Source organism: Molothrus ater, chromosome Z (assembly GCF_012460135.2).
Source record: "Molothrus ater isolate BHLD 08-10-18 breed brown headed cowbird chromosome Z, BPBGC_Mater_1.1, whole genome shotgun sequence".
Classification (NCBI taxonomy): Eukaryota; Metazoa; Chordata; class Aves; order Passeriformes; family Icteridae; genus Molothrus; species Molothrus ater.
This window is the reverse complement of record NC_050511.2, coordinates 59,646,354-59,673,884: the sequence shown is the minus strand read 5'-3', so window position 1 is coordinate 59,673,884 and position 27,531 is coordinate 59,646,354. Positions and strand designations below refer to the sequence as shown.

At 37.2% G+C, this 27,531-nt stretch overlaps 1 protein-coding gene across 1 annotated transcript in view; it reads right to left on the bottom strand.

The window, feature by feature from the left end:
- Positions 1–27,531, bottom strand: part of ADGRV1 (adhesion G protein-coupled receptor V1) — a 287,213-nt gene that overhangs the window by 1,851 nt on the left and 257,831 nt on the right. The window contains exons 91-92 of the mRNA XM_036402940.2: positions 8,123–8,314; positions 6,244–6,421 (exon numbers count right to left, since the gene is read on the bottom strand). Coding sequence (XP_036258833.1) covers positions 6,244–6,421; positions 8,123–8,314 — 370 coding nt within the window. The remainder of the gene's footprint in view (positions 1–6,243; positions 6,422–8,122; positions 8,315–27,531) is intronic.

Genomic DNA, 27,531 nt, shown 5'->3' with positions numbered 1-27,531 from the left:
AATAGCGTTTGGTCCAGAGAACCCGCACAGAAGGTCCTGTAGGACTAGCCAAGTTTTCCCACAGAGGTCTGGACAAAGTCCTGGTAGGGGCCAAACTTGGATCCATACTCCATGATCCAGGGGTAAAGTGGGTCAGTTGCACCATGATCCTTCTTACACCTGGTTTTGGTGTTTGGGTCATGGAGGGAACATGCGTTCACTGACACTACTGAGTCCTTAGGTTGGCATGACCCAAGCTCTTGAGAAAACAACTACTGCCAGAGTATGACAGGAGTAAAAATCCATCAAGATACAGAGATACAATTAAAAAGGCAAGATTAGGATCTGAATTATTAAAATACTTGTTTATAAATGTATTGAAGTGATTTAAATTTGTATGCACATTCAACCCTTTAATTGAGCCAGATCCTAATATCCAAAAGGTGCTTGAAGGTCCTGGAAAAAACAGCAATTGTTTAAACGAGTTATTTTGATTGTTTGATTATTTTAGAAAGGAAACCTGACTGTAATAGGTAAGATGAATCAGACTGCTGTATTTACCACATGGGGATGGATGATCAAGTAAGAACCATGAAGTAAATAAAATACTTCAAATGAAGAAAGAACACAATACTTTTTATGGAAGGTGAACACTGAGTGTTGGTGTTAGAATGATATTTGTCTTACCAATAGCTATACTGATAACGTGGCAACTTAGCACAGGGTTTCCTTTAGAATCTTTTGCTGGGCACTAAAAAGATCAGGTATTGGTCTAATGACATTATAGTATGTATATTCTTAAATGTCATACATGTGCAAGTTTGGTCCATGCTCTGTGCAAAGTCAGAGAAGATCTTTTTTGTTACATAGGTTGTTATCAGGAACGTGGTAAGTCAGAGACTGAAACTGGGAACTTTAGGTTTACAAGGGCCTTGCTCTGCTGATGCTGCAAAGACAATCTGTGTTAGAGTTGATCCTTTTTAGGAATAAGAACTGAAATGTAACCAGGATACCAGCTTACCAAACAGTCGGCAGGCTGGAAAGGGTATGACTGTTTACACAATTGAGTTTCACAGAGTTCATTGGTCCATTGTGTTCTCAGATTAGAGTGGAATTTAAACTCAATCAGATTCCAAAAAACATGCACTCTTCTAGAGATCCTAGAGTTGTGTGGTAGGTATGTAGCAGGGAGTATTACTTTTCCCCAGTTTGTGAAGAAAAATAAGCAAGAAAATGAAGCCTTCCTTTATTTTCTTTGCATATGCAAGGACTAGTTGTAAACTGAAAAGTCTCAGCTCAGGCTTCAAACCCAGAGAGGTTCCTCCACTGACATCTGCTGGTGAAGGGCTGTATTAGTGCATCCCTATGTGCCCTGAAACAACAGCTGTTATCATCTGCTTGCCTAGAGATAGCTAAGACTTTCACTAAAACATTTTAAGGGAAAGAGCTTGTATTGTAAGTACTTATTCATATCACTGGGAAAACTTTTTATCTCTCAAGCATTTATATCTTGCTTAATCAATCATAATTTTATTATATGTGTGGGATGTATATGAATAAGCTACTTAATTCTTCTTTCAGGGCTTTAACTTCACAGAAATGACACCAACAGACATCCAGCTTCTATAAAAAAAGTTCAGATTGAACTAAAAATGCTTACTGGGTATGGCACAGTCACATTCAATAGCCATCACGTAACATATGTGTGACAATCACAGATGAGAAACTGAATGAATATGCAATCTATCTATCTTTCTTTCCTTTATTTTTTTCTTTGAAGTGAGCCCTTCAAAATAGAGATGCAGATTGATAAGGCAGGAACTTTGCCACCTACAATCTATATGCCCTGTAATAGAGAGTCTCAAGGATGCTGCACTGAATACCTTTCAGAATTGAAATTTCAAATGTTTCCTCAGGTTCAGGATGGCCCCATGACATGCTTTATTCTTAAACCAGGCATCTTCAGTGGGGTCACCAAGGTATATAAAATGATGACTTTGGAACCCTAGCTGTATCAGATTGAAAATCATGAACCATTTTTATAAAACATTGTTATTGTAACAGCTGTATTTGTGTGGGGTTTTTAACTTACTAGATTTTTCCAAGTATTTTCCATATCAGGGAATCGTTAGAATATCTGCATCATATTAAAGAAATACTGGGATATTTCTATAATACTTATCACAATTGCCTCCATTAAGATTTAAAAAACACTGAGGTATGAATGTAGCAGTGTTCTGCTTAATATGTATCTGGATACTACCATGGTGGGTCACCCATCACCTCTGGAGGAGTTTGGGCCTCTCTCAAAGGCTTTGCTGTGTTTTGGTTTCACATTTCATCCAAAGGACTGAGTTGTTTTGGTTTTGTGCATCACAGAAAGGGAGACGATAAGAGTATTTGTAAGACATAGATGGAAGTTCAGAAATCAGTAAAGCTATCATGCATTTATTCATGCTTTAATGCTTCTCTACCAGAGTACAAGTCCTCAGGGAATTCTGGTATATTGGGCTTTATCCTCAATTACAATAACATATGACTCTGTTGCAATCTGAAGGCAAAGGTCTTACTAAATTGACTATCAATATAAACCTTGCACAAGAAATCAGGGGGGAAATGAAATCACGTCCAAAATTACAGACTTTTAAAGGTATTAGTGAAATCAACAAAACCTAATTCACAAATAACTAACTTTCTCAATAGAAGCTGTTTGAATCGTTATGAGAGCCATAAATGAAATACAATAAAAGGAATAAGTACAAATTAATAAACATTAAAAAAAGCTTTTAGCGCATGTCAAGGAGCAGGACATGCCCCTAAATTATTTTTCCTACCATAATTGTTTTATTATTTCCTTCACATAAGCCACCTTGGAGCTGGCCTGTCTCCCAAAAGACCTCCAAAATAAAAGAAACAGCATGATGTAGTGAGCAGGGTGAATCCCAACTGTGTATTTCTGTATGGACATGAGCACATTTGATAGAAAGATAGCACATTTGATAGAAAGAAGGAATTATTTGGTATGGCATCCAAATACAATGGCTGCATGATATAATTAGCCCACTGGATTTCTCACACAAAACAGAAAAACCCTATCACTATGTGATCCTTGTACAAAGCTAGCATAACAGGGGGCTAAGAAACAGCACACTGCTATCCAACTGATTTGCTAGAACTGCAGTTAGTTGTATGTCTCCATCTGACCCAGCCTGTATTCCAGGTTAATCTGTAATTAGGCCCAGCATTAATAACTGTGGAACCAAGGGTTAAGTGCACAATTCTGTGACACATTCCTTTAGCAACAAGGCTGAGTGTGCCAGCACAACTATTTATGGGGCTGCACTGCACACTGCAAATTACTAAACAGTGACAAGTTAAAAACAAAGTTTTTCTGTGGAGGATTGGTTGATTTTTTTTAAATCTGTCTTTATTTCTACAGCTTAGAATGGCAGAAAAGCAGGAATGAAATTTAGCTTTGCTAAAATTATTATACTCATTCCAAATGATCCAGGTTAAACCTTGTGGCCACAAAATTATTCCCTGCGACCATAAGTTAAAGTTACCTTCAGACAGTTCAGAACTACATGAACAGAAATAAAAGATGAAGCATAATGGGGCATAAAAACATTTTTACATATTCCTCTGCTAATCAGCCCTGATCCTCAGCCAGTCCTCAGAGTGGGAGCACTATAGCACTACTGTAGGTAAGTTTTAGTATAGATTGACAGTTTTAGGGAACACAGATAATGGAAGGTTCTGATTCAGTTTATCAAAGGTAAAGTTCAAGCAATAGCATTTTTAATCTTCCTCCAAAAGAAACACTCCCCAGTTAAGCAGTGATAAAACTAGCTAATGTGGGGGGAAAAGCACCTTCTCCCTGCTCTTCCAGAATGAGGACTTCTCAGCCTTCTGAAATAAAAAGGGTTTGAGAAGCTCCTCACACAGCAAATTACAGGTAAGAGCAGTTCAGCAAAAAGGCATCTTAGCTGCCTTTACACTTTTGCCTATTTAGAGAAGAGGTCCTTGTTTTCCAATTGCCAATGACCACTTTCTTGGAGGAAGGATTGGTGCTCAAAGGGCCTCAGACTAACTCATGTAGGGTGGGAGAGAGAAGGGAGTGGAAAGAAAAAGAAAAAGAGAAATCTAACTTGACTTCTTGTGGTTTCATGTGAGCACAAGCAATGACACAAGAGAGGAAGAAATGTGGTGCAGAGAGACTTGGAGATGAGCTCATTTCAGCGCCTGCTAGCTTAACTATTATCATAAAACTCCTGTTAGACAACAGCACAGTGAATACTTTAGCAGCATAGGTCTATATTGCCAAACAGAGAAAAAAATCCAGCTTTCCACCACCTCATCTCCTTTTTTATTATTTCCATGTGATTCCTTGCCTCCCTCTCTTTGGCCATGCACTTAGCTGAACTGGAGAACATGTCAGGATGAAAATAATAAAAAAGATTTTTAGTTACAGAAAAGCTTGTTGGTTTTTTGTTTGTTTTTGGTGGGGTTTTTGGGTTTTTGTTTTTGTTTGTTTGTTTGTTGTTTAAGAAAAAATATATGCTGAGCTAAAGGTTGTGTCTGAGACAATAGCTGATAAACATTTACTTTGCTGGTCAAAGATGCTCTAACGTTCCACAGCACCTTTTCAGGTCATCTTGTCCAAATGTGAGGCTGAAACCAGATGGGACAGCTGGTTTGGCTTAGAAATCATGGGGATTTTTACTATTGTAACACTGTTGGGGACACCATGTGGGCACATGAATAAGCATTGGTGTAAAATTGTCTGGCACTACTTCAATCATTAATGTAAACAAAATATTTTTCTCCAACAATGGCCTGAAGTCACTATCTCAAATCATATTAATATGAAACACTCATAAAAAATTATGATAAAATTTTAACAAAGAAGACAATAATAGAATTTAGGCAAGAAAATCAAAAATTTGTTTTAGACCTACTTTCTAAAAGAACTTAAAACAAGTTAATTAGGGATGGATCTTGAAGACAGGAAAAAGTAACTAAGCGCTGAATATGTGTTGAATTGTATCATATTTCAGCCATGGCTGTCGCCTTGATTGTTCTTCCTGCCTTAAGACTCAGTCTTCTACAGTTTAGTAATGCCAACTGATTTACTTAAGTACTAAACATTTGTATTAATAGGAGTGTTAGATGTAGATAGTTTCATGTCTTATTAACTATCTATGAATTTCCTTCTTAGTGTTCAAGAAGTCAAAAAGTAAAAGCTACCTTCTTACATACGTAAAAAAAAAGGTTTTCAACTGTAACTTCTGCACCTAGCTTTGAAAGTCTTGGAAAAAAAAAGACTGCTGTTTTCTGCTAGTAGAACTAGTCTGCAAAATGTTTAGAAAAATTAATAAGTATAAAACAGATTTTCACAAAACAGAATGATTTGGGTTGGAAGGGACCATAAAGACCATCTATTTCCAACCCCCTGCCATGGGCAGGGATACCTTCCACTAGATCAGGTTGCTCAGAGTCCTATTAAACCTGGCCTTGAACACTTCCAGGGATGGGGCAGCCCTAGTTTCTCTGGGTAACCTGTGCCAGAGCCTCCCCACCCTCACAGGGAAGAATTTCTCCCTAATACCTAATCTAAACAGGCCCTCTTTCAGTTCAAAGCCGTTCTTCCTCATCCTGACACACTATGCCCCCGTCAAAAGTCCCCCTCCAGCTCTCTTGTAGCCCCTTTAGGTACTGGAAGGGACTCAAAGCTCTCCTGAGTGCCTTTCCTCCAGGCTGACAATCCCAACTCTCTCAACCTTTCTTCATAGCAGAGGCTCTCCAGCCCTCTGAGCACCTTCATGGCGTCCTGTGGAAATCAGTGCATGTTCTTCACATTTTGAGGGCCTCATAATTAGAGGTATTTCCTGCAATGTAAATCAGCTTAGGATATATAGTGTTATAAACTTACTGAATAAAAATACCTATTTATTATCAGCATTCCCAGTCTCCCATCCAGTTTAACTTTTCTTGATTCACTGAAGGGAACAATCTTCTGATTGTGTGTGCCAGGTCATATAATCTGCTACTCCCACAAATATCTTGCTGTTGTCTCTTGCAAGGCTCAGAGGTATGATAACTGATATGATAACCTATGATAACTGATCTTTAAGATTTTCACTGGAAATCAGATTATATTAAGATACCTCATTAACTGTATCTCGTGGAATGGTGGCACCATTAGGATAAATAACAACATAGCAATACAGCAAACTTTGAAGGGCAAAGGGAAGAGTCACTCACCAGTCTTTAAAGCAAATATTAGGTCATCAAACTCCTGTGATTCCTCATCAGCAACTAATGAGCTGGTACTGTATCCTCCAGAAGGGTGGAAAACATTACCATTTTGTGGAGTCTGCTTAAAGGCAGCACTAGCTTGACTAGCAGGCTGCAAGGATGCCCTCTCCCAGTCTGCAGGCACCTGCAGAGTTTAAAAAGACACAAAATTCAGTAAGCATCAAAACTATTTTACAGATAGTTGAAATTATGACCAGAGCTGAACTGACGAACAAGAGATTTTGGAACCAGATATTCTGTCACTTCTATAGTGAACCAGGATGCCTTTTAAAACTTTTCAATAAATTGTATCTATATATCTATATCTAAATCTATCTATATCTATCTATCTATAAAGATATCTAGATCTAGATCTAGACCTATCTATCTGTATCTCCCTTTCCTTTGCCTTTCCTCCTGTATTGAGTTTTCATGGCTAAGTTTTGGTAGTGTGGAGGGTTACAGAAGAGCCTACTGGGGTGACTTCTGTGAGAAGCTACTGGAAGATTCCTCCATGCCTGGTTGAACAACCCCTGGCAGCTGCAAAGATGTATCCACTGCCACATCTGGGCCAATTAGAAATGGTGGTAATGCCTCTGTGATAACATATTTAAGAAACAGAATTAAAAAAAAATATTATTGTGCAGATGTAACTGTGGCCAGGGAAGAGCAGGGTGAGAATTTGTGAGAGGAACAATTCTGCAGACACCAGAGTCAGTGGAGAAGGAGAGGGAGAAGGTGCTCTAGATACAAGAGCTGGGATTCCCTTGCAGCCTGTGGTGCAGAACATGAGGAAGCAGCTGTGCCCCTGCAGCCCATGAAGGAGGCCCATGCCAGAGCAGGGGGGTGCCTGAGAGGAGGCTGTGGGAGGTGTTCAGAGACCATGCTGGAGCCTGCCCATGAAGGACTACGCCCCTTGGAAGAAAGACCCATGCTGCAGCAGTCGGGGAGGACTCTTGACTGTGGGATGGACTCACACTGGGTAAGTTTATGGAGAGCTCTCCTCTGTGCAAGGGACCCCATGTTCAAGTACAGGAAGGACTCCTCTCCCTGAGGAGCTGCAGAAGCTATGGATGATGAACTGACCATAACCCACATTCCTTGTCTCCCTGTGCTGCTGAGGGAGGAATTAGACCTGGGAAAGAAGGAGGCCTGCTGAAGGGGCGAAGGTGTTTTTAAGGTTGTTTTTGTTTTGTTTTGTTTTGTTTTTTTCATTATGCTGCTCTGATTTTGTTAGCAATAGATAAATTAATATTGCTAAGTACATCTCTATATCATCCACTCTAGATGGTGCCTGGCATCCAGGCAGGGTAAACCCACTACGCCTTCCCTTTTCCCTTTTTTTTCCCTTTTCCCTTTTTTCCCCCTTTTCCCTTTTCCCATTTCCATTCACTTCCTTTCCCCATTCCATTCCACTCCATTCCATTCCATTCCATTCCATTCCAATTTTATTCTAACTTTATTGCAATTTCCAGAAGTTTTAAACATCATAACTCTGAGAAATTAACTACATAAAGCCCATCTAAAACCTATAGTAAGCTGAAGGAATTAACCTGATATTTTGATTTCTCATGACCTACTTTTGACACTTTAATCAACCTCCATAATAATCTGAAGACTCAAGTGTGAAAGAAGAAATTCTCTACATGGGATGTTATGAGGGCACAGTAAGTTCCAAGAATAACATGGATAAAGATACCTATTTTTGTATTAAAATAAATGAAAGAAAAAGCTCCCCCCTATCAAACCTATAACATTTAGCATCTTATTCCCATGTATACTTCAGAACTAATGCTGAAATCTCTAAACAAGTTAACGGCTACAGAGAACTACAGAGCACTCTTACCTCTTCCATGGCACTGATGAGGTTCTGCGTGGACTTGCTGATCTCTCCTCCTGCAGCTGGCAGACCACTGCCATGTATGAAAAATGCTGATCCTGGAGTTGTATGCCCATTGATGTCAACAGTGTAACTTGCTTTCACAGGACAGCAAAGTTGGTTGTGCAGGATAAAATATACCACAAAGACATAAAGACCCTTAAACAGAGATTGAAAGAGAACAGCAGGCTGTGAAATGCAGGTAGCTTGGTTCAGAGCTTTCTGTGAAAACTAATGGATGCTTTCCATCAGAGATCTAAAAGTTACAAGTAAGTTCAAATCCTGAGTTCTTCAGCTAAAAACACACAAGCACACACACACACACACACACACACACACACACACACACACACAGGTATTTTAAAATTATTATTTAGCTGAACCTACAGAGTTGCAAAGGAAAGCCACGACCCCAAAACCAACAAAACCAACTTGAGTTTCACAGTTATCATAACAGTGAAAATGAGGTTAAAGGCCTCCCTTATAATAGTATTTGACTGCTGTTCCTTAGCCACAATTCTTCATTTTCTTACTGACCTGCTAGCTTTTTGTAATCTTTACCTCATGCAAACTGCACTGCTGCTGTCACGGATACCATAACTACAAATTAGATGTTCTGTGATATGCACTAATTCAGCACTGATTTTCATTTTTGATTACAACAAAGGCTGTGCTGTATGCTTCTGCAGTTCTTGTTTAAAACTTGCTAATTTTGACCTTTAGTTCGAGCCAAGACAAATAATACAACCATGTCTTGTGTTTATAAAGAAATCCAGTAACTGAATTTCTCAATAATAAATCTGACTTACTTTAATTTTTAAGTTGCACTAATCCTGAGAGAAAATAATCCACTCCAACTGATAAATCAACTTGTTAAATAATTACTAAAGAAGGGGTTACCAAAATAGTACAGAAAGAAGTCTTCTGCATTCTTACCAATTGCTGCAATACAATTACATTTGCAATGTTTTTTTTTTATTCCCATTGTTTTCCAGAACCCTGAAGCCAATTGTACTAAGCAGAACAATTCATTTTAAAGGTATCCACTGGCATGGAAGTACTAACTGGGTTTATAAATAGTAAGGAGTTTCATCTAATTATATTTGTGAATTCCTAACAAAAGGAATTTTGAAAATACTTGAAAAAAGAAGAGACTGCAAATACTCAACAGCACTTCATGATACATAGATGGATAATTTCTATTGCGAAAATGATATGACAGAATCATCTGGTCTGAAGTGACACATAAGAAAAGCTAATGGGATTCAACAGGATTTCAATCTCAGCGGGTTAAACATTGGAAATACTCTCACACAGCTGCTATAAAACCATACAGCTCTGCTTCTGAGATTTTTTAAACAGAAAACTACCAAACAAAAGTGCTAAAACCACTAAAAAACTATTTTGAGAAAACATGTTCCTGCTTTTCCAGATTATTGTTTATTTGTCATGACAACTCAGAGCATTTCACTGAGAGGAAATTTCTTTGTGATACACATAAGTACATTCCATAAAATAGATGTAAACATGTTTGAGATGGTAAAAAGTAACTAAAATATCCTTTCATTCTATAAACAAGTTCAAGGACTCTGATATACTTCAAACATAATGGGGCCAGCAAATGGATTTATTTTAATTTGAGTTGTTATGGATATGAAAAGGATAAAACCCCCAAGAAGAACAGATTACAGTGACAAAACAAAATTCAGAGTAGCCTCTGGCAGTTCAGTCTCTGAGTGCCTAGCCACAAAAGCTGCACACACATTTCAAGCATTCAAGAAAACCCATTAGCTGACGATGCCACACAGCCCTGTCTTTTGAAATTGCAGGGACACAAGGCATTGGTATACAAGGTCCATGACAAGTCACTCTCCTCAAGTAGCTTCAAGTGTGGACACTCAATTTTCTAAAACAAATACTCATGGAATAAAGTGTCACAATTATCTCCTTAACTTGGTCTGTGTCCTGATGTAATTCTCTGATGATGAGACAACTCCTCTGGGTCCTTCCATAATAATCACATGGACACAGGTTATTTTAATGGCTAAGAACAGGAGAAGTCAAAGGCTGAGACAGATAGCAGAACCAAAAACTGTGTTTTACTTCTCCCATCTTGCAAGTTGTTAGAGCAATGTCTTACCAACAGAAGCTCATACCTAATGAAACCCAATATTCCTAAGCAGGCAATACATTTAGACAGGAATTCTTGCTGGAAAGAGAATTCCTTGGCTGGACAAAGGATGGATCTTTCTTTCCCCTATATTCCCCTCCAAATCTAGAATCTCAAGAAGATAATGCTCTGTAGATGTGAATTTCTTTGTACCATCACTGTAGTTTTGTCTGAAGCACCAAAACAGTTTTGTGGTCATATTCTGACAGTCCTGTGTCCCTGTTAAAAATCCCCAGGAAGGTGGTTAGGAAGCTAAAACAAGTCAAAGGTCCTGCCCAGGTTGCATTGAGTTCCGAAGACCACATATGATGTCATGCAGTATGAATTTCTGTTTCTTTTCAAGCCAGCAGCTACCAAGGTGTTTACTCTGAAAGAGCATGGACAGCGTGCAGATACTTAGGTTGCTGTCAGTGCAACCACAGCTTTCACAGTTTCAGTGGGTTTTTTCAAAAGCACCAGTCTGAGAATTGAATGATCTTTCATCATTCTTGTGACTCATGTTTCTGTTCACTTCAACCTTTAACACTGTAAAAACAGTCATAAATTGCTAGGAAAATTAAGTTTTTGGCATTGTAATATATGTTTTCTGTGTTTTCATATTAACAACTTGGAACTACTGTACTACCAGCTTGGAACTACTGTACTTTTTCAGAGACTCACAAACCTTGTCCTTGGTGCCTGGACTAAGAACGAAATGAAGACAATAGTTAATTTCTGCTGACAGGCCTGCTGGGAATCTACACCCTCCATAAGGATTGAAAAGAGGTTGCTTAAGGTGTGGATATTAATTAACACAGGCAATAATATTTCTGTTAAATGTATGGGAAATATTATTTTTTTATTAGAAGTTTTCATCAAAAAAACCTAACCTAAACCCAACCCCCAAAATCTCAGCCTAGAACCAGCAACCTCTGCTGTTGCATATATATTGGGAGCCATGCTCCTCAACTCATAAGCATGTGCCAGGGTGCCAGGAAAATCTCTTGGGTCCCAGATTACAATGACCAACTAATAATCTAAGAGTTTGACTGGGGCCCTATGGAAGCACACTGAACAACTAAGCTAAAGAACTAGGACTCCGGAGGATTAAATAGTAATTCTACATAAATTCTGTGCATTGGGCACCCAGGACTACTTAGGAAACATTTAACCCTATTTCATTTATGGTTAAATTATGATAGTAGTGTTAGTACAATGCCACAGTAAAGCATCAGAGAAAAAGGTGGTAGTAACGTATTTCCTATGGAGAAAGGTGGGAAATGCTCCAAGCAGACAACTAGACTGTTCAAGGGAGGGAGCACAAACAGGCAACTTATAGTTCTCAAACATGCTGCTTATATGAAAAAAACCTGCAAGAGACTGTCTGAAAAGACTGCTGGTTATTTTACTGATATTGGCTCATGGAAGACAATTAAGCTCTTATCATTCATTTCATCTCATCTCAGCAAGCTGGTCTGGCTCATAAACTCTCTTGTAGTGTTATGTCAGGGAAAAATATACCCATATAAACACAGGTACAACTGTCTGAAAGAAAGCTCACATGGAAAAGTTTGATGGGATATTTTTGTTCAGTGAGGTGGGAGCTAGGCATAACCTAGGTGCTGCTCTAGGTTATGCCTGCAGTTCACCTTACAAGAGACAGTCATGGAGAAGGTAGTGGGAAGTGACAGAGGGAGAGAGAGTGGTCTTAAGTTGAAATGGGGAAGGTTCCAACTGGATATGAGGAAAACATATTTAATGTAGGGTTAACTAAGCACTGGCGCAACCTGCCCAAAAAGACTGTGGAGATTACTCCATAGAAGAAGAAGAAGGGAGTTTTTTCTGGTATATATGTGCACAATATAATTGATGAGAGGGTTTTGTTCATGCATTTGTGTGAGTTTTCCTATACAACAGATTGATTTACTTATTTTGAGGAGCAGCTGCAGGAAACTAGATAATTAAGGACAGAATACATTCATACAATTTACACCTCATGAGATGCCATAGAGGACTGGAGGACTGATCCACAGGAAACCTTCACTGCACACTGAAGACTCAGAGTTTGTCTCTGGTCTCTAACTCTGTATGTCCAACTTACTGATATGACACTACAGTACATCTAAATTAGAAAACTGAGCTAACTCTGTTACTAATAATTAGTAAGGATAAAAGAGATTGTAGGCAATCGACAAATCTTTTCATCATCTTTTTACATACAGAGAGAAAATGAAGATTCTTACTGCATCACATGATTTTATTATTGTTCTGATAAACACAAACACACCAAGTTATTAGACTTATTTTTGAAGCTAATATATAGCATATATCTCCCACAAGTATTTTAACCGTGTCTGAGATACCCTACCCTGAAAACACCTGTTTTCATCAGAGAAGTTAATTCAGATATGATCATCTGTTTTAGAGGAATGGTATTTCTACATATAAAATTAAGTATCTTAAGACTTTAGTGAACAAAAAGTGATTTCATCACTCCATTTTAGCCATTTCTCAACCTGCTTCTGGGTATATATCAGCACTAAAAAAAAACCTAATTTAATTTAAATTTAATTTAATTTGGAAAATTTTGGTTGTTTACTATCATCACATGACTGTATCACTAAAAGTTGCTTTTCTAAAGGAGAATACTTAAAGCAAAATCAAGGCTTCTGAAGAAAGCTGACCTCTTGGTCAGACGAAAAATTTCAGTTACCAGAAATGGCTCATTCTGATCCTTAAAACAGAGTGTCTAAAAAATACACTATTATTTTTACACTTACACATTTATTCATGCCAGCTGGTAAAAACACCCCAAAAAAGAACACAAATGTATCTTGGACAACAGAAGAATTGTCCATAGTTGGATCAGCTCTTGATGCTCTTTGTCACTACTGTATGACAGTTAGGCTTTGGTTAGTCTTACTTCAGATTTTTAATTTTATCAGGTGAGATTTAATTTCATTCTCTGTCTGGACTGTGGTAATTTACTGTTGTCAACCAGTCCTAGGAAGTCCTTTCCTTGTTAATTTAGTGATCACATTGTTGTTCTTGGTTGGCTGTCAATGGTCAGGGGTGCTGCTGCCACTTCTGGTGGTGTGCTATTCAGTGCCTTGGTTGATTTCTTGTGAACTTCCTTAGGGTTTTCATTAATTTATGGGAAGTTCTTTATGTTGTTTTCCATCACTGGTTGGTCAAAGACTGCTGTGGATTAACTCTGACTTACATTACAAGTCCCTACCTCTTTTGGGAAAATTATCAGTCTGATTAATATAAATAAATTGCATATTTCACTAAGTTCAAAAGCTAGTCTCTGCAAAGCAAGAAATTACTCACAAAATTAAAGGAATCATATTCAAGAAATCATAATCAGTGTCATTGTGCAAAGCATGATATAAATTTGATAATACCATCTTTCCTAATAATTTTTGATTAGTTATGGAACTGAATATTCATACATGCAGTAGTATTATTAATGTGAGCCAAGTGGCAAACACAAAACATATAATTATTTATTTCTGCAAGGAAAGCTTTCCTTCCTTTCCTGCTTCCCTTCCTTCCTTTTTTTAGAGGTCATTATAATAAATTGCATGCATGGCATTTTTTTATGCAGTCTTCAATGTACATTTTATTTTGCCATTATTTTCTTCAATCATATTTTATTTTGAAAGCAAATTGAAGATCTTTTATTGTTGGTATTAAGACAGAAGTATCATCTTAGTCCTATGATACAGCTGCAGCCATCACTTAACCTCTCCCACTCATGGCTCTTCAGAAATAATAACCTTTGAAATATAAATCAAAGACCCCTTGTTTATATGTGGTTCTGTTTCTTAGCATTCAAAGTGATTGTTGTAAAACTGTCTGTAGCAGTGCAGCCCCATCAGCTGATGATTGCATTTAGTGAGTAGACATTGGACCTGCTGTGTATCAACTGTTAGAATGTTTATTTGCCATTAAGCATCAGTTTTGATGAAACCATTGTAACTCTTATCAATCCTGCAATTTATCTTATCACAGTTTCAACTGTGAACATTTACAGCTTATCTGCACTTTGGTTCCTGAGGCATTTACGCTCCATTTTGCTCTGTACAACAAGATTTGTGTCAGTTACAGCTGAAGACCTAAAAATTAACATCAAAAGCAAAAACTCAATAATAAATGTAACCAAGGATAAATAAATGTAGTTTAGGACTGCAAAACCCATACCATGTCAGTAGGTATCACCTATTGAACCAGCCACCACACACACACACACACACAGGAAAAGAAGCCATCTTAAAAAATGCAATGAAGAAAAGTAATAATTCATGTATCTATCATTAAATTGAAAGCGCATTTACAGGTCTGCACTGAGATATACTTATTTTGAGTGCTTTCAGTTTTGGTAAAATTTTAATTCCACAGATAAACATGTTACAGGTATGTTCTGTAATAATGAAAAAAATGTGCTTTCAGCATTTTAAACAAGTTTTCCTAATACTAATGTCTCATCTGAAACTTTAGTGTACACTGCCAAGTTTCTCTTTATGCAGAGCCAGCTATACCAACACCATGCTGAATCTTGCAACTGTTGCTCAAAGCCAAAGCCATAAATTCCTTTCTGGCAAACTGCACTCATCTCAGATTTAAGCTAAACTTCGCTAAGTCTTACCTGACAGGTTCACACACTTTGGCACATCTTTAAAAACCAGATTTGCTTGGATATTCAGTACTCACTATAAATATTTTGCACAGCTTTCAGCACACTTGTAACTACTCCAACACAACTGCCATTTCTACCTCTCATTTCAGCACTGTAAATAATGGAAAAGGTCTTAGGGGTTTTTATTCCATTTTTTTTAGGGTTTTTTGGTTGCAATTTTGGGACTTTTTTTGGTCAGTTATTGTTATTTGTTTCAAGAGCACAGATTCAGCATTAAAAGAGGGATGTTAAGCTTGAAAATGCACTGAAAATACAGATGGTTAGCCAAACTTGCAAACTGTGTAGATTGAGATAGAATAAGATTCTGTCCCTTCCTTCCAATGCAGTCATCCTGGAAATACAAAGAAAGCCCTATTTTGGTATTTCAAGCTTAACAGAGAAAGAAAGACTGAGTTGAACACCGAAGGCAGGAACTTGGGAGAGGTGTAGGGAAAACATGAGAGAGCCAGCACTTAGAAGCAGCTTGCAATTTCCCCCACAGTTCTGGCTCCAGCCACTCCTTACAGAGAGTCAGTAAGACTCTGTGAGAGTTATCAAATCTCAGCAACCACAAATGGTGGCAGAAGGTTAAGAACAAATAAGATCAGACAAAGCAAACTGGCACCCCATTGCTCCCCATCTCTGCCCCTGTTCTTAGCCTATGAACTTTTTCCCCCTCTGCTTTTATTCATTTTTCTTTCCTGCACAGGCAACAGAAACTGGAGACAACATCCTTTGAGGTCCTCTTTGCATTAGGTTCTTCTTGTGCTTTATCCTATGAGGAGGACCTCTCTGGTACCAAAAAGTATCCAGATCACATACCAACGAAACCAAACTATTTGTCACTGATGAACCAAACACAAAAAGGAACGGAAGACCAAACAGTAAGGTTATGCTCATACATTTTTCAACTCCTAGAAATATCAGAAGTCATGAGTTTTCACATAAACTTAGTAAAATTTTTCAAATACTTACTCTCATACTTGCTTTCCATGATAAACATTTATAACCAAACCCACATTTTAGACCATACCTTCCAATCCAAACCTACTACTGCTTTTATTTCTTTCCCAAAGAAAAGTTGGATGAAAAAAGCCTTTGCAACATCTGGTCCTGGTTCAAGAGATTCCCTAACAGTCTCAGAACAGTTGATTCTCTAGTTATATCTGAAAGCAAGTTGAACACTAAAACAAGAAGCTAGCAATTGCAAAAACTACATTTAAAGACCAAACATACTAGCATCACAGTGCACAGCCAAAAAAAGAACTATTCCTGCAACACATTATTATTTTTATTGTTATTTTTTGTTAAAGCAGTAATTTATCTTTATGTGTATTAATGACTGATACACAGAGATAATAGAAACAGGGAATAGAAAGTAGGCTTTTCGTGACTGGAAGAGTCAAAAGACAGAGGCTAACTTTGTGTTTATGGCATTAGAGAAAATGTCAAAGAGTAAAGCTAGAAGTTATTGTTATAACAACATTTTTCCCCTTTAAGGAATTCTTTCAGTGTTGTAATCTCTCTTATGCCTACCATTGTCTCTTTGATTCTTGTTACTCTGACTGACAAATTGGATAAACTGTCTATTTAGGAGTATTTTAGTGCAGTGCCATAAAAAGCTGTATAACAACTCTGCAACTTCAGAAGCCATAAATGCAAGAATCCTTAAAAAAAATTCCGTCTTGGATGGAACTGAAGGGTTGTAGATAACTGGTGTAATTATTTGCCATATCTTCTGCTTGAGTATTTTAGGGCAAGACTGATGGGAATGAGTGTTTGGGTACTCCAGCATTCTCTGACCATTTGGAAAACCCTTCAGTGATTCTGCAGCCAGTTAAAGAGCCACAGACATGCAAGGCTGTAGGGAACCAAACAAGGTCTCACCACGTTCAACCATCCGTTAGTTAAAACTGACCCCAGCAAATATCTTAAAATTAATTTTTTATTGTTTTTACAACCAGAATAACAGATGTGTAAGTTATTTCAAGAAGCAATTTTGCCAGACAACTGACTTTCTCATTACTACAGTTCTTGGATAGCAGGCTTTGCGTTAAGTGACATTCATGGGAACTGTCAGCAATTTATACTCCCTACTTCCTTTGATTTTAGTGAAAAAATCCTATAGATACTTACTACCTTTCCACAGATTCAGCAATGGCAGAAGACAAGCTTTATAAAGCAGGAAGATAAAACTGTGTTGGTTAGGTATGCTCCTCAAGAAAAGGGAAATGTGAGCAAAAATGAGGACAAAGACTATATGTCCTTCTATATCTGACAACTAGGTGAACAAGAGAAGGCAGAGGTACAATTTGGCTCTGTCATGGAGATAACTCACTTTTTGGCCTGAGATAATAAGCCCCCAGTCTGTGCAAGGAGAGAATAAAATGTACCTCAAGAGAGCACTTCAGATCTCTTTTCACAGGGAGTGGTACTCAAAGTAAAATAAAAAACAGACTCATTACTAAATAGGGATTTGATCACAGAATCATACAATGCTAAGGGTTTGGAATATGTCTTAAAGATCATCTAGTCCTGACCCCAGCTGCCATGGACACCTCCCATTAGACCAGATTGCCCAAGGACTTATCCAAACTGGCCCTGAACAGTACCAGGGTCACCCACAATCTCCCTGGGCAACCTGTTTCCTGTACCTCACCATCCTCACAGAGAAAAATTTCTTCCTTATATGTAACCTAAATTTTCCCTCTTTCAGTTTGTACCCATTATTCTTCTCCTATCACTACAGTTCCTAATAAAGAGTCCCACTCCAGCTTTCCAGTAGGCTCTCCTCAGTTACTGGAAGGTTGCTAGGAGGTCTCTATACAACCTTCTCTTTTCCAGGCTGAACAGCCCTAACTTTCTCAACCTGTCTTCTTAGGAGAGATGCTCCAGTCCTCTTATCAACTTGACCCTCCTCTGGACTTGCTCCAACAGTTCCACACCCTCCTTCTGTTGGGACACCAGAACTGTACACAGCACTCCAGGTGGGTCCCACAAGAGCAGAGCAGAGGGGCAGAATCACCTCCTTTCTCCTGCTGCCCACACTCCTTTGGATCCAGCCCAGAACACGTTTGGCTCGCTGGGCTGTGAGCTCACACTGCCAGCTCATGTTGAACTTTTCATCAACCATCACCACCAAGTCTTTCTCCTCAGGGCTGCTCTCACTCACTTCTCTGCCCAGCCCGTAGGTGTGTTTGGGATTGCCACGACCCAAGTGTAGGACCTTGCACTTTGCTTTGTTGAACTCTGTGAGGTTTGCATGGACCCAGTCTCAAGCATGTCAAGATCCCTCTGGATGGCATCGCTTCCTTCCAGCATGTCAACTGCAACCCATGGCTTGGTGTTGCCAGCAAACTTGCTTCAGGTGGAGTCAATTCCATTGCTGTCAAGTATTCTACTAGAAACCATTGTCTTGAGGCTTTTTTTAGAAAGCTTTCTAGAATTTGCATTTGTGTGTTACAACTGTTTTTTTAAATAGAAAAGAACTTTGCCACAAAAATTTCCATCAGGACTTTTTAAACAATCTCAGACAGAAACACCAATGAAGTGTAAAAAAAATATAAAACAAGGAAAATTTACAGAAAATAGAAAGCAAATTAAATTAACATTTGAGGCAATTCCAATGGTTCTAAACAGGGATTCCTCTGCATTTCTGAGACAAGTACAACACTTGGGAGAGTAATGGCCGACATAACATAACTAAGTATATATAGTATAATTAAATATTATTTAATATTTTATATAGTATTTAGTATTTAGTTATTAATTCTACTAATAAAACCACAAATTGTATGTCAATACATACCAATGTAATGACAAAGGATATATAAATATATTTCAAAACTGAGCAATTGAAACATTTAGTTTCTACGTGTTGGTACATTCATTGAACTTTGCCACAAAGTAGCTTTACTCATAGTCAGCAAAAGATAGTGTAAGTCATGAAATAGATATCAAAACTGTTGGTTCTCCTTGCCCTTGGTAAATGAAAAGCTCCCTTCTCCTTCTTAGAAATTTTCTGCACAGGATTAATGCCAGAAATGACCTAAGACATGTTTGCAGCACTTAACAAAAATATTTTGACCTGGTCTGTGATGCATTCCTGCTATCTGTGGAGGATTTCTTCAAAGAAAAAAATTATAGGAACTGTTGAAGGGTGGACTTTCACATGTTTTTAAAAGCAATAAATTTCTCAGCTGTTTTTTGTTGTTTTGTTTTTGGTTTGGTTTCTGAGGGTTTTTTGGTTTTGTTTTTGTTTTGCTTGTTTGTTTTTATTTTAGCTTTTCCTATTGCTTAGCATATAATACATGTCCTACTGAGGCCTTCCACTTTGTGTGAGGGCTGAAGATTGCCATCTATTCTTTTCCAGCACCTTTCTACGGCCCTGCTGGCTCTGCAGGATCATGTTTTCTCATTGCCAAATCATCCAAAGTGTTTCACAGAGCTATCTGGGCTGCATGGCAAGTACAGTGCAGAGCAAACACAGACAGCCGCCAGCTGCAGAGCTGTAGTGTGGGTCAAGAGGAGAGTGCATGGCTCTGACAAGTTTTGTTTTTTGCTTTAGTACTTTTTCACTTTGTCAGTCTTTGCACTTTTTTGTTCCCAGTGGCAGCAAGACAGGTAGCAGTTCTGCCATTATCCCTCCACCAACTGAAGCTGGGAGAAAACTCCAACCTTGTTCCTCCCTGCAGACTTGATTCCAGACAGAACTGGCTCTGCCAGCTGAGCAGGACCAACACAGAGAAATGAGCTCGACAAGCCTGGAGGTGCTTACAAGTCAGATCTGATGGGGAATACTGACCTAATTGGACTTCCACCTCCAGAATTTGCAAGTTCAGAAGTTTGTAGAAGCATTTTGGCTCCTTGCTGAAGTCAGCAGAAGAAATGGGCTGATAAGTAAGTAATGAAAAGCCTGGTGAGATGTAAAAACAATTTCCTGAAGGAATTTGCAAGAAATTCTGAAGTGAGACAGGGAAACTTTGCCAGGCAGGTAGATTTTGAAGCAATTTTATGTTAAACAGATAAAACATAAATCTATATAAAACCCAGTGACATAGGGAAGTATTGGAATTCTCACAGGCTGGTGTGGCAGTGTCATTTAATGTATTTAATAATTACAATAATTCATATAATTTAATGAATGCAGAAATTTGTAGGGTGATGTTCAATATTCCATGGCAGTGAGGACACTGGGAATGGTAAGAACCTGAGCATGTTTTTTTCTTTTTCTGCTCTTATACTGGGCACAATGTCTTCTCCACCAACACCAGGATGGTGGTTCTTGATACAGGCTCCCTCAGAAGACTTCAGTGAAATGTAACGTAATGACACCACTTAACTCAGCCAAGACAGCTTCTCCAAGGCCTCTCTCTGTAAAACCACAGCCTCTCTCTCCACATACACCTCACACCCAGTCCATGTTTTTTCTTAAGAATCTTTCAAAGCTACAACAGCTTGTGAGGATTTTTTACAGTAGTGTCTGTGCTAAGACATAAAAATATTTTCAAATATTTATATTAATATATATATATATTTGTATTTACCTTTAATTATCTATATAATTAAATTATAATTTATATAATATAGATAATATAATTATCTATATAAATAACTATATAACTATGCTTATGTAAAGGTAATTTAATATTGATAAGCTAGGCACAAGGCACAATTGTTCTCTGAACAATCAGCAAAAATGCAAGTTTTAACATTCAGATGAACTTCCACCCTATATGTTAAATAACTGCTCCACACAGAACCTTCCTCTGAATTCAGATACAGAACTCCTTAAAGCATATGCATTCGGTTATTTGCAACAGCACTCACTGCATTAGGTTAAGGTTCATGCACAATGAATTACTACAGGCAAAACTACAGGTAAAATTAAACACAAAATTACATTACCAAAAGTAAAATTTGTGGCAAGTATGATAACGCTGGTTTCTTCCCTCTAATTTTATCTATTACAAGTAATTTTTACAAATTAAGCTAAACCACACCAGAAACGTGGCATAGTTTATTGTGTGCTAATGCTCTTTGTCAATGAAAATGAGGGTGGTAATCTAAAAAGAGACATTTCCAGGAAGAGGGTCTTTGTTTAGATTGTCCTGAAAATCATTCATCCCACAGCTCCTTCTACTTTCTACTGTTACAGGAATTTAATGTTCTATTAGAACTAACTTTGGTTTCCAATTAGAAAATATAATCCATTCCAAAAAACAAAGTACTTGAGGCAATACAGACTGAGAGATTGGTGGTAATGTGGTTTAACAAATTAAGAACAAATAGGAAATGTAGGAGCCATTAAGTTTGCTTCATATTGCAGGTGTTGCATTGATCCCAGAAAAGTCACTTATCTTCCCATAGTTTTTATTCCTGCCATCTATAATGAAATGATAATACATATCTCTGAAGATTGACAGGCTGATCAGACAGACATGGCTATCTACAGGTGAACTATAAAAATAATTGTAAAAAAAATAATTTACTCTCTGCTTTTCATATATAATTGTGTGCTGTTGTGATGATTTGCACAAGCAGAAAATTATTATTTGTGTGTTCTTTGAAATTTCTTTAACACACATGAACTTAAAATTTATATTACATTAGTAAAAATACTACATTTCCAAGTTTTCATTTTCCATATTTATTTTTTCAAATTTCTGTAAATTTGTCTAAATATACCAAATAATTTTGTGGTTTACTACAAACATATTTGCTGCAAAACTGTCAAAATTTTAATTAATTTAAATATTTCTAAGGTTTCATAACATACTCTAAAGAAACTTTCTCAGTTGGTTTTCATGTGTATTCAAGGAAAGTAGGACAGTTAAACTGTTTTTCAAGGGATTAGTATAACAACTTCAGACAAAATTTAGCACACACAACTAGATCTTGGTTAAAACATTTTTAGATTATTTCTTAGAGTTTAGACTATGTCTTTAGAGAGTGATTCTTAAAAAAATCTTCAAGTGGTCCAAATATCTCATCAAGACTCAATGGCCTTACTTGGAGCTTTGTGAAGGACTTCTACACTGTACTTATCTGCAAAGCAAAGACCCTGCAGAAATACAGATAAAAATAATTTGTTTCTCCTTCTGAGATTACCTATTTCTTAGGGGAAAATGAAAAGGGATTCTGAAATAACCCAAAAAATATTGGGACGGGTGATTTCAGACTTTCTGTTTTCAATGTATACAACGTCTAGTTTATATTTTTTTAAAATCCAGGCAGAAAGGGGCAAAGATGCTTAACGTCTTTGTCTTTGGCATGAAATCGCAGAGCCTAAATACAGAAATGCTATACTAAGTGAAAGTGGGAACATTACATATATCTGGTGAAGCATCCTTTGGAATCACATTTCCCTTGTTATTGACCACATAAAAAGTCTTTGGACATCAGTGTGATAAATTAGGTACCCAGTGTTGGGGAGTCTTTTCTGCTCACTAAAAGAAATTAAAGAATTTAAAAGAGAGAATTAGAGAATTAAAAACAGATCTGTAAATACATATTCCTTTTATGAAGTAAAAATTTCTGTCACATACATTGGCCTACTTGGCTAATAATGGGGGAGACAAGCTAGTGTGAAAATAACAAAGCTCTAAAGGAAAGCAGAAGTCTTCATGGTGAGAATCACTGATTTCCTGTTACCTTTCAGAAGTCAGGAATGAGAAAAACGTTCTGCAAGGACTGCTGGCTCTGCTTTACTTAGAATGAAATCACTCTGTATTACAATGCCAATTTTCTCTTTTCTGGAACTCAAAATCTTAATCCCAGAGGGTTCTGGGGCATAAGAAATACCAAAATTTCAAAATCTACCACCAGTTATGATAAGTATTTGAACCTATATAAGAATAAGTCACAATTTTCACCTTGCTTTATACTTTCATATTTTTTGAAGTACAATCAAAACATTAGCAAGTTTCCAGTAGGTAATGAACTTTATTTACACAGTTATAGGCACCCACACACAGAGAATCTCTCAAGCTAAATCTCTTGACCACTCTTCTTTGAGAAGATATAGAAAGAAAAAGGAAAAATTTCCAGTATGGTTCCTAGTTTTATAATAGAGGATTTTTGTCACTAAAACTTTTCGTGTCTCTGTTGTAACAACAAAACAACATATCTGAAGATTTAAATAAACAACCAGCTGTTAGTACAAGCTGATTTGATGCTTTTTAAAATCCAATTGACCTTTGTAAAGGCAAAAGCAAAAGAGCAATACTTGACATTTTGCTGAAAGTAAAGAAAACATAATTTAGCAATTTTCATCCAACTGTGGTTAGCTCCAGCTTCACAGTTGCTCAGCTCCTTCCAGACTCAAATGCAGTCCTCATATGCATCAGAAAACTTCCTGAGAGAGTTGCTTCTAAACAGTTATATTCAAACCTCACATCTAACTGTTCACATGTTCCATTTTGGAGAATGTAATCCATCACAAAAATTCTATATGGAAGGTGGTTCACTAACAACATTACATTCACATACGTACAAACAAACTGACTTATAAATGATTTACAACAGTTAACACTGCAGTTAACACCTTAAATTAATGAAATTTTTGTTAACAGATGGAAACACTGAATATCTTGAAGAACTCAGTGGTATGAGGTCACACCACATTCAATGTTTCTGAGCAGGTTAGATGTTTAAGTGTTTGTCCCACAGCTGTCACTGCTATTAGATGCTGGCAAGGTGAATGCAAGTAGGAAAGATGTTCAATGCTTTGCCTGTGCTCTCACATCATACTGCCTTCAGAACAGAACCGAGATGCTGGAACTCAAATGTTGTTCTTAATTAGACTAAATTCTGAAAACAGACTGAAGTCACTAAAAAACTAGGGTATACTATTTTGCATGCAAGATGACACCAGTGTGATTATATAGCTACTGGATCAAGGCCAATATTGACACAGGCAATAGATGACAGATAACATGTGAAATTCTTTCAGGCTTCTGAAATATGATTTTCACATTCCTGCTCATGCTTTTTTTTCCCCTTCTGCTACAATGTACAGAATTCATCTCTTTGACCAATGGGCTTAGAAATGTCCACAGGATCCCAAATAATGCATCACCAATACCCTTTACAATAGCATTTAAATTGCTCTTGTTTACAAAGTAAGCATTACATTTGCTTCTTTCAGACCTATATTATGCTGCTGATTTGCATTTGTCATGAGCTAAGTGAAACACTCATCCCAGTTTCTACTTCTTATATGTATATACATATATATATATAAGCTTATCAATTCATAGCAGAAATTCTTTCACTACTTGTATCTTAGTGCATAATTCTCCACTTAGTGTGATTGGATTGCACAGAATTCCTACTAAGTCATTCTGCAGACTAAAACTCAGCCTTTTCATTACACAGGATACATCAGTCTTCTGAACAATAATACCTAAATCTCTTTAATAAAACAGCCATACTAGCACTTCTTCTGCCATGCTCACAAGAAAAATTCAAGTAAAGTTTTGTATCAAGATCCAGTATTATTATTTTTTATACTTTCCTTATTTTATTTTCACCATATTTTTCCTTAAATCTTACTCCTTCAATTTTGCTGAGAAACTGTATTTAAATACCTGCTATGAGTTAAAAAGATCTGCTGCTTTTATTTTGTCCAGGTAGGATAATATCAATACATCTAAACCAGCTATTATTTATAAGCATCTTATCTTACAAATAAGACACTATTGAAACTTATAAATAAAACTGCTATTGAAATGACAGGGTTCTAGCTGTCAAAATCAAAACACAGTTAGAACACAAGATGTAACTGAACCATTGTTGTAGCATAAAAAGTTTTGCTGATGTATAGAAGTCTCCCAGGCTTATTTCAGGATTCTTTTTTCATTGCATTCCAAACCATTTTTGAGTTAAAGACAACCTATTTTCATATCATGCCACTGTTTCTAAGAGTCACTATTTATTTTGGCCAGTTACCGTATCTTTAGTCCACACCACCAACAAGGACAAGAGGACATAGTCTTAAACTACCCTAGTGGAGTTTTAGGGTGGATATTAGAAAGAAGATCTTCAGAGAAAGAGTGATGGGGCATTGGAATGGGCTGCCCAGGGAGGTGGTATGTGACAGTGTTCACAGGGGTCTTAGGATGAGGGAAGAGACAAGAATGTTGACTCCATGTTTCAGAAGGTTTGATTTATTATTTTATTATATATATTATATTAAAACCATACTAAAAGAATAGAAGAAAAGATTTTATCAGAAGGCTAGCTAAGAATAGAAAAGAAAAGGAATAGAATGATAACAAAAGCTTGTGTCTCGGACAGAGAGTCTGAGCCAGCTGACTGTGATTGGCCATTAATTAGAAGCTACATGAGACCAGTCACAGATGCACCTGTTGCATTCCACAGTAGCAGATAATTATTGTTTACATTTTGGTCCTGAGGCCTCTTGGCTTCTCAGGAGAAAAAACCCTAAAGAAAGGATTTTTCATAAAATGTGTCTGTGACTGTGATGGAGCCACCTTTCCTAGAAGTGTTTAACAACTGGACATGGCACTCACTGCCACGGTCTAGTTGACAAAGTGGTGTTGGGTCACGGGTTGGACCCGATCTCTTAAGGGTTTTTCCAACCTAGCTGAATCTGTGATTCTTTAGAGGAAAACACTTCTAAAAAGAATCCATTGAAGATTTTCTTTTAGGCTAATTTTGTGCTGGTTTGGACAACTTTTGATTCCTTATTTCCTAGGCTAGCAAAGTTATTCTCAACTGCACTTAAAGAGCTATTCTGTCTTCACTGTAAAATAAGCATTTGCATTGATGAGTGGTTTGTTACAGATACCAAACTAACTGGGTTGTTATTTTATTCTTCACAGTGAGAAAAGTCGACTCATATTGACAGAGGTGGAAAATTAAAAGAACACACCTGATGCCAAGTCCTTTTTAGCAGATATACTTCCACCCATTGCAGCAATTATAGTTGCATTTCTTACTTGTTACATGCTACATAATTCTGGTCATTACTAACACCTGATAAGGAGAATGGCTAAAACTGCTTTTTCACCTTCTGTTGCAAAAAAATTGGTGTTAAGAGATTTTTCCTGAAATATATTAATGTAAAATTCTTCAAGAATGAATGAAGGAAATTCATGGATGCTGGAAGATTTAAAATGTTATTTAATTACAGTAAAATGTATTATAGCCACATTTTTCTATTTTAAGTGTGTCACTTAAAAGTCTAAATGCTTTTTTCTGTGATTAGTTGAAAATCCAGTAAATCAATGCCCACTTCAGTACACTTTTTCACTGTGTATTATTTAAACACATTATAAACACAGCTCTAAACACAAACTACTCTTCTGACATCAATTTCTCATGTATTTCAGTTCTATCCTAAAAATGCTTTCTATTTTTACTTGACACTGCAGACTTTTTTCTTTGTTTTGTCTTCAGCTGTAGACTGATTTTGGGTCAGTTATGTATGGACTTGAATAGCTAAATGGAATCTTTAACTATAATTTCATAAGTAATTACAGAAATAACGTGTTAAAGTACATTTCAGGTGGTAACTAGGAACAGAGAGGACTCTTTTTAAAGAAAGAAGTTGCAAACATAGAAAAAGGGATATAAAATTGTTGCATTCTCTTGATTCACAGTGTAATCAAGTCTCGTGGACAGCTTGTGCTTGCACAGCTACTATAATGCATACTACCAATGCTACTGTCCAATCAAGACTACAACCAAGAAGTTTAGCTGATGTTAAAAAGTGTGAAGGCTCAAAAGTGACATGCTTTCTTTACTTGCTTTACTGTAGTTATTTTTACTTTAAAAAATTGCAAATAGTGAACAACTTTCAAGGTTAAGTGAGCGGCTCTGAGTATACTATTGTCTTTCCTTCCAGCTAAGAATCCAAGCCACCAGAAGCCACCAGTTTTATTGAACAGATGTCAAAATGCACATGTGAATTGCTTTGGATGTGTATTTTATTTTGTGTCTGGGGTACTATTTGAATTGTTTGGCCTGTGTTTAACTGTGTTTGATTTGTGCACTTAGCTGACAGAAGATTTGGTTGGACTCTTATCTACTTGAACAAGCGTATGTCCTTTTCTTGACAGCTTTGATATAAATTGTAGTTCATCCTGGCATTACTATGAGGGCTCCATTGCCTTTTGTTGGGCTAATTTGCAGTGTAGAATCACCTTTTGCAAAATCTGTAGGCAGCCTTTTACATTCAGCATCTCATGTCTGCCTAATACTGGGTCCTGTTCAGTTTTGTGTGGCTTTGATAATCTGAACCACTGCATGGGATCTTCTAGTCTACCTCTCACTGATCAGAGCAGAAGCTTTCAGAACACGTCATAAGACACAGGAAGTGAGCCTATTTATAGTGGTGGCCCTCTCTGTGTCCCCAGGCTACATCCCAGAGTTGAATAGTATGTTCTAGGAAAAAATACGTATTTCATTTGTGACTGGTACTGGCATGAGCTTTATAAACTGTGTACTTTTGCTTTCCTGCATAATATAATTCAGCAACTTACAGAACAGTGTATCTTTACTCACTTTTTACTATCACAA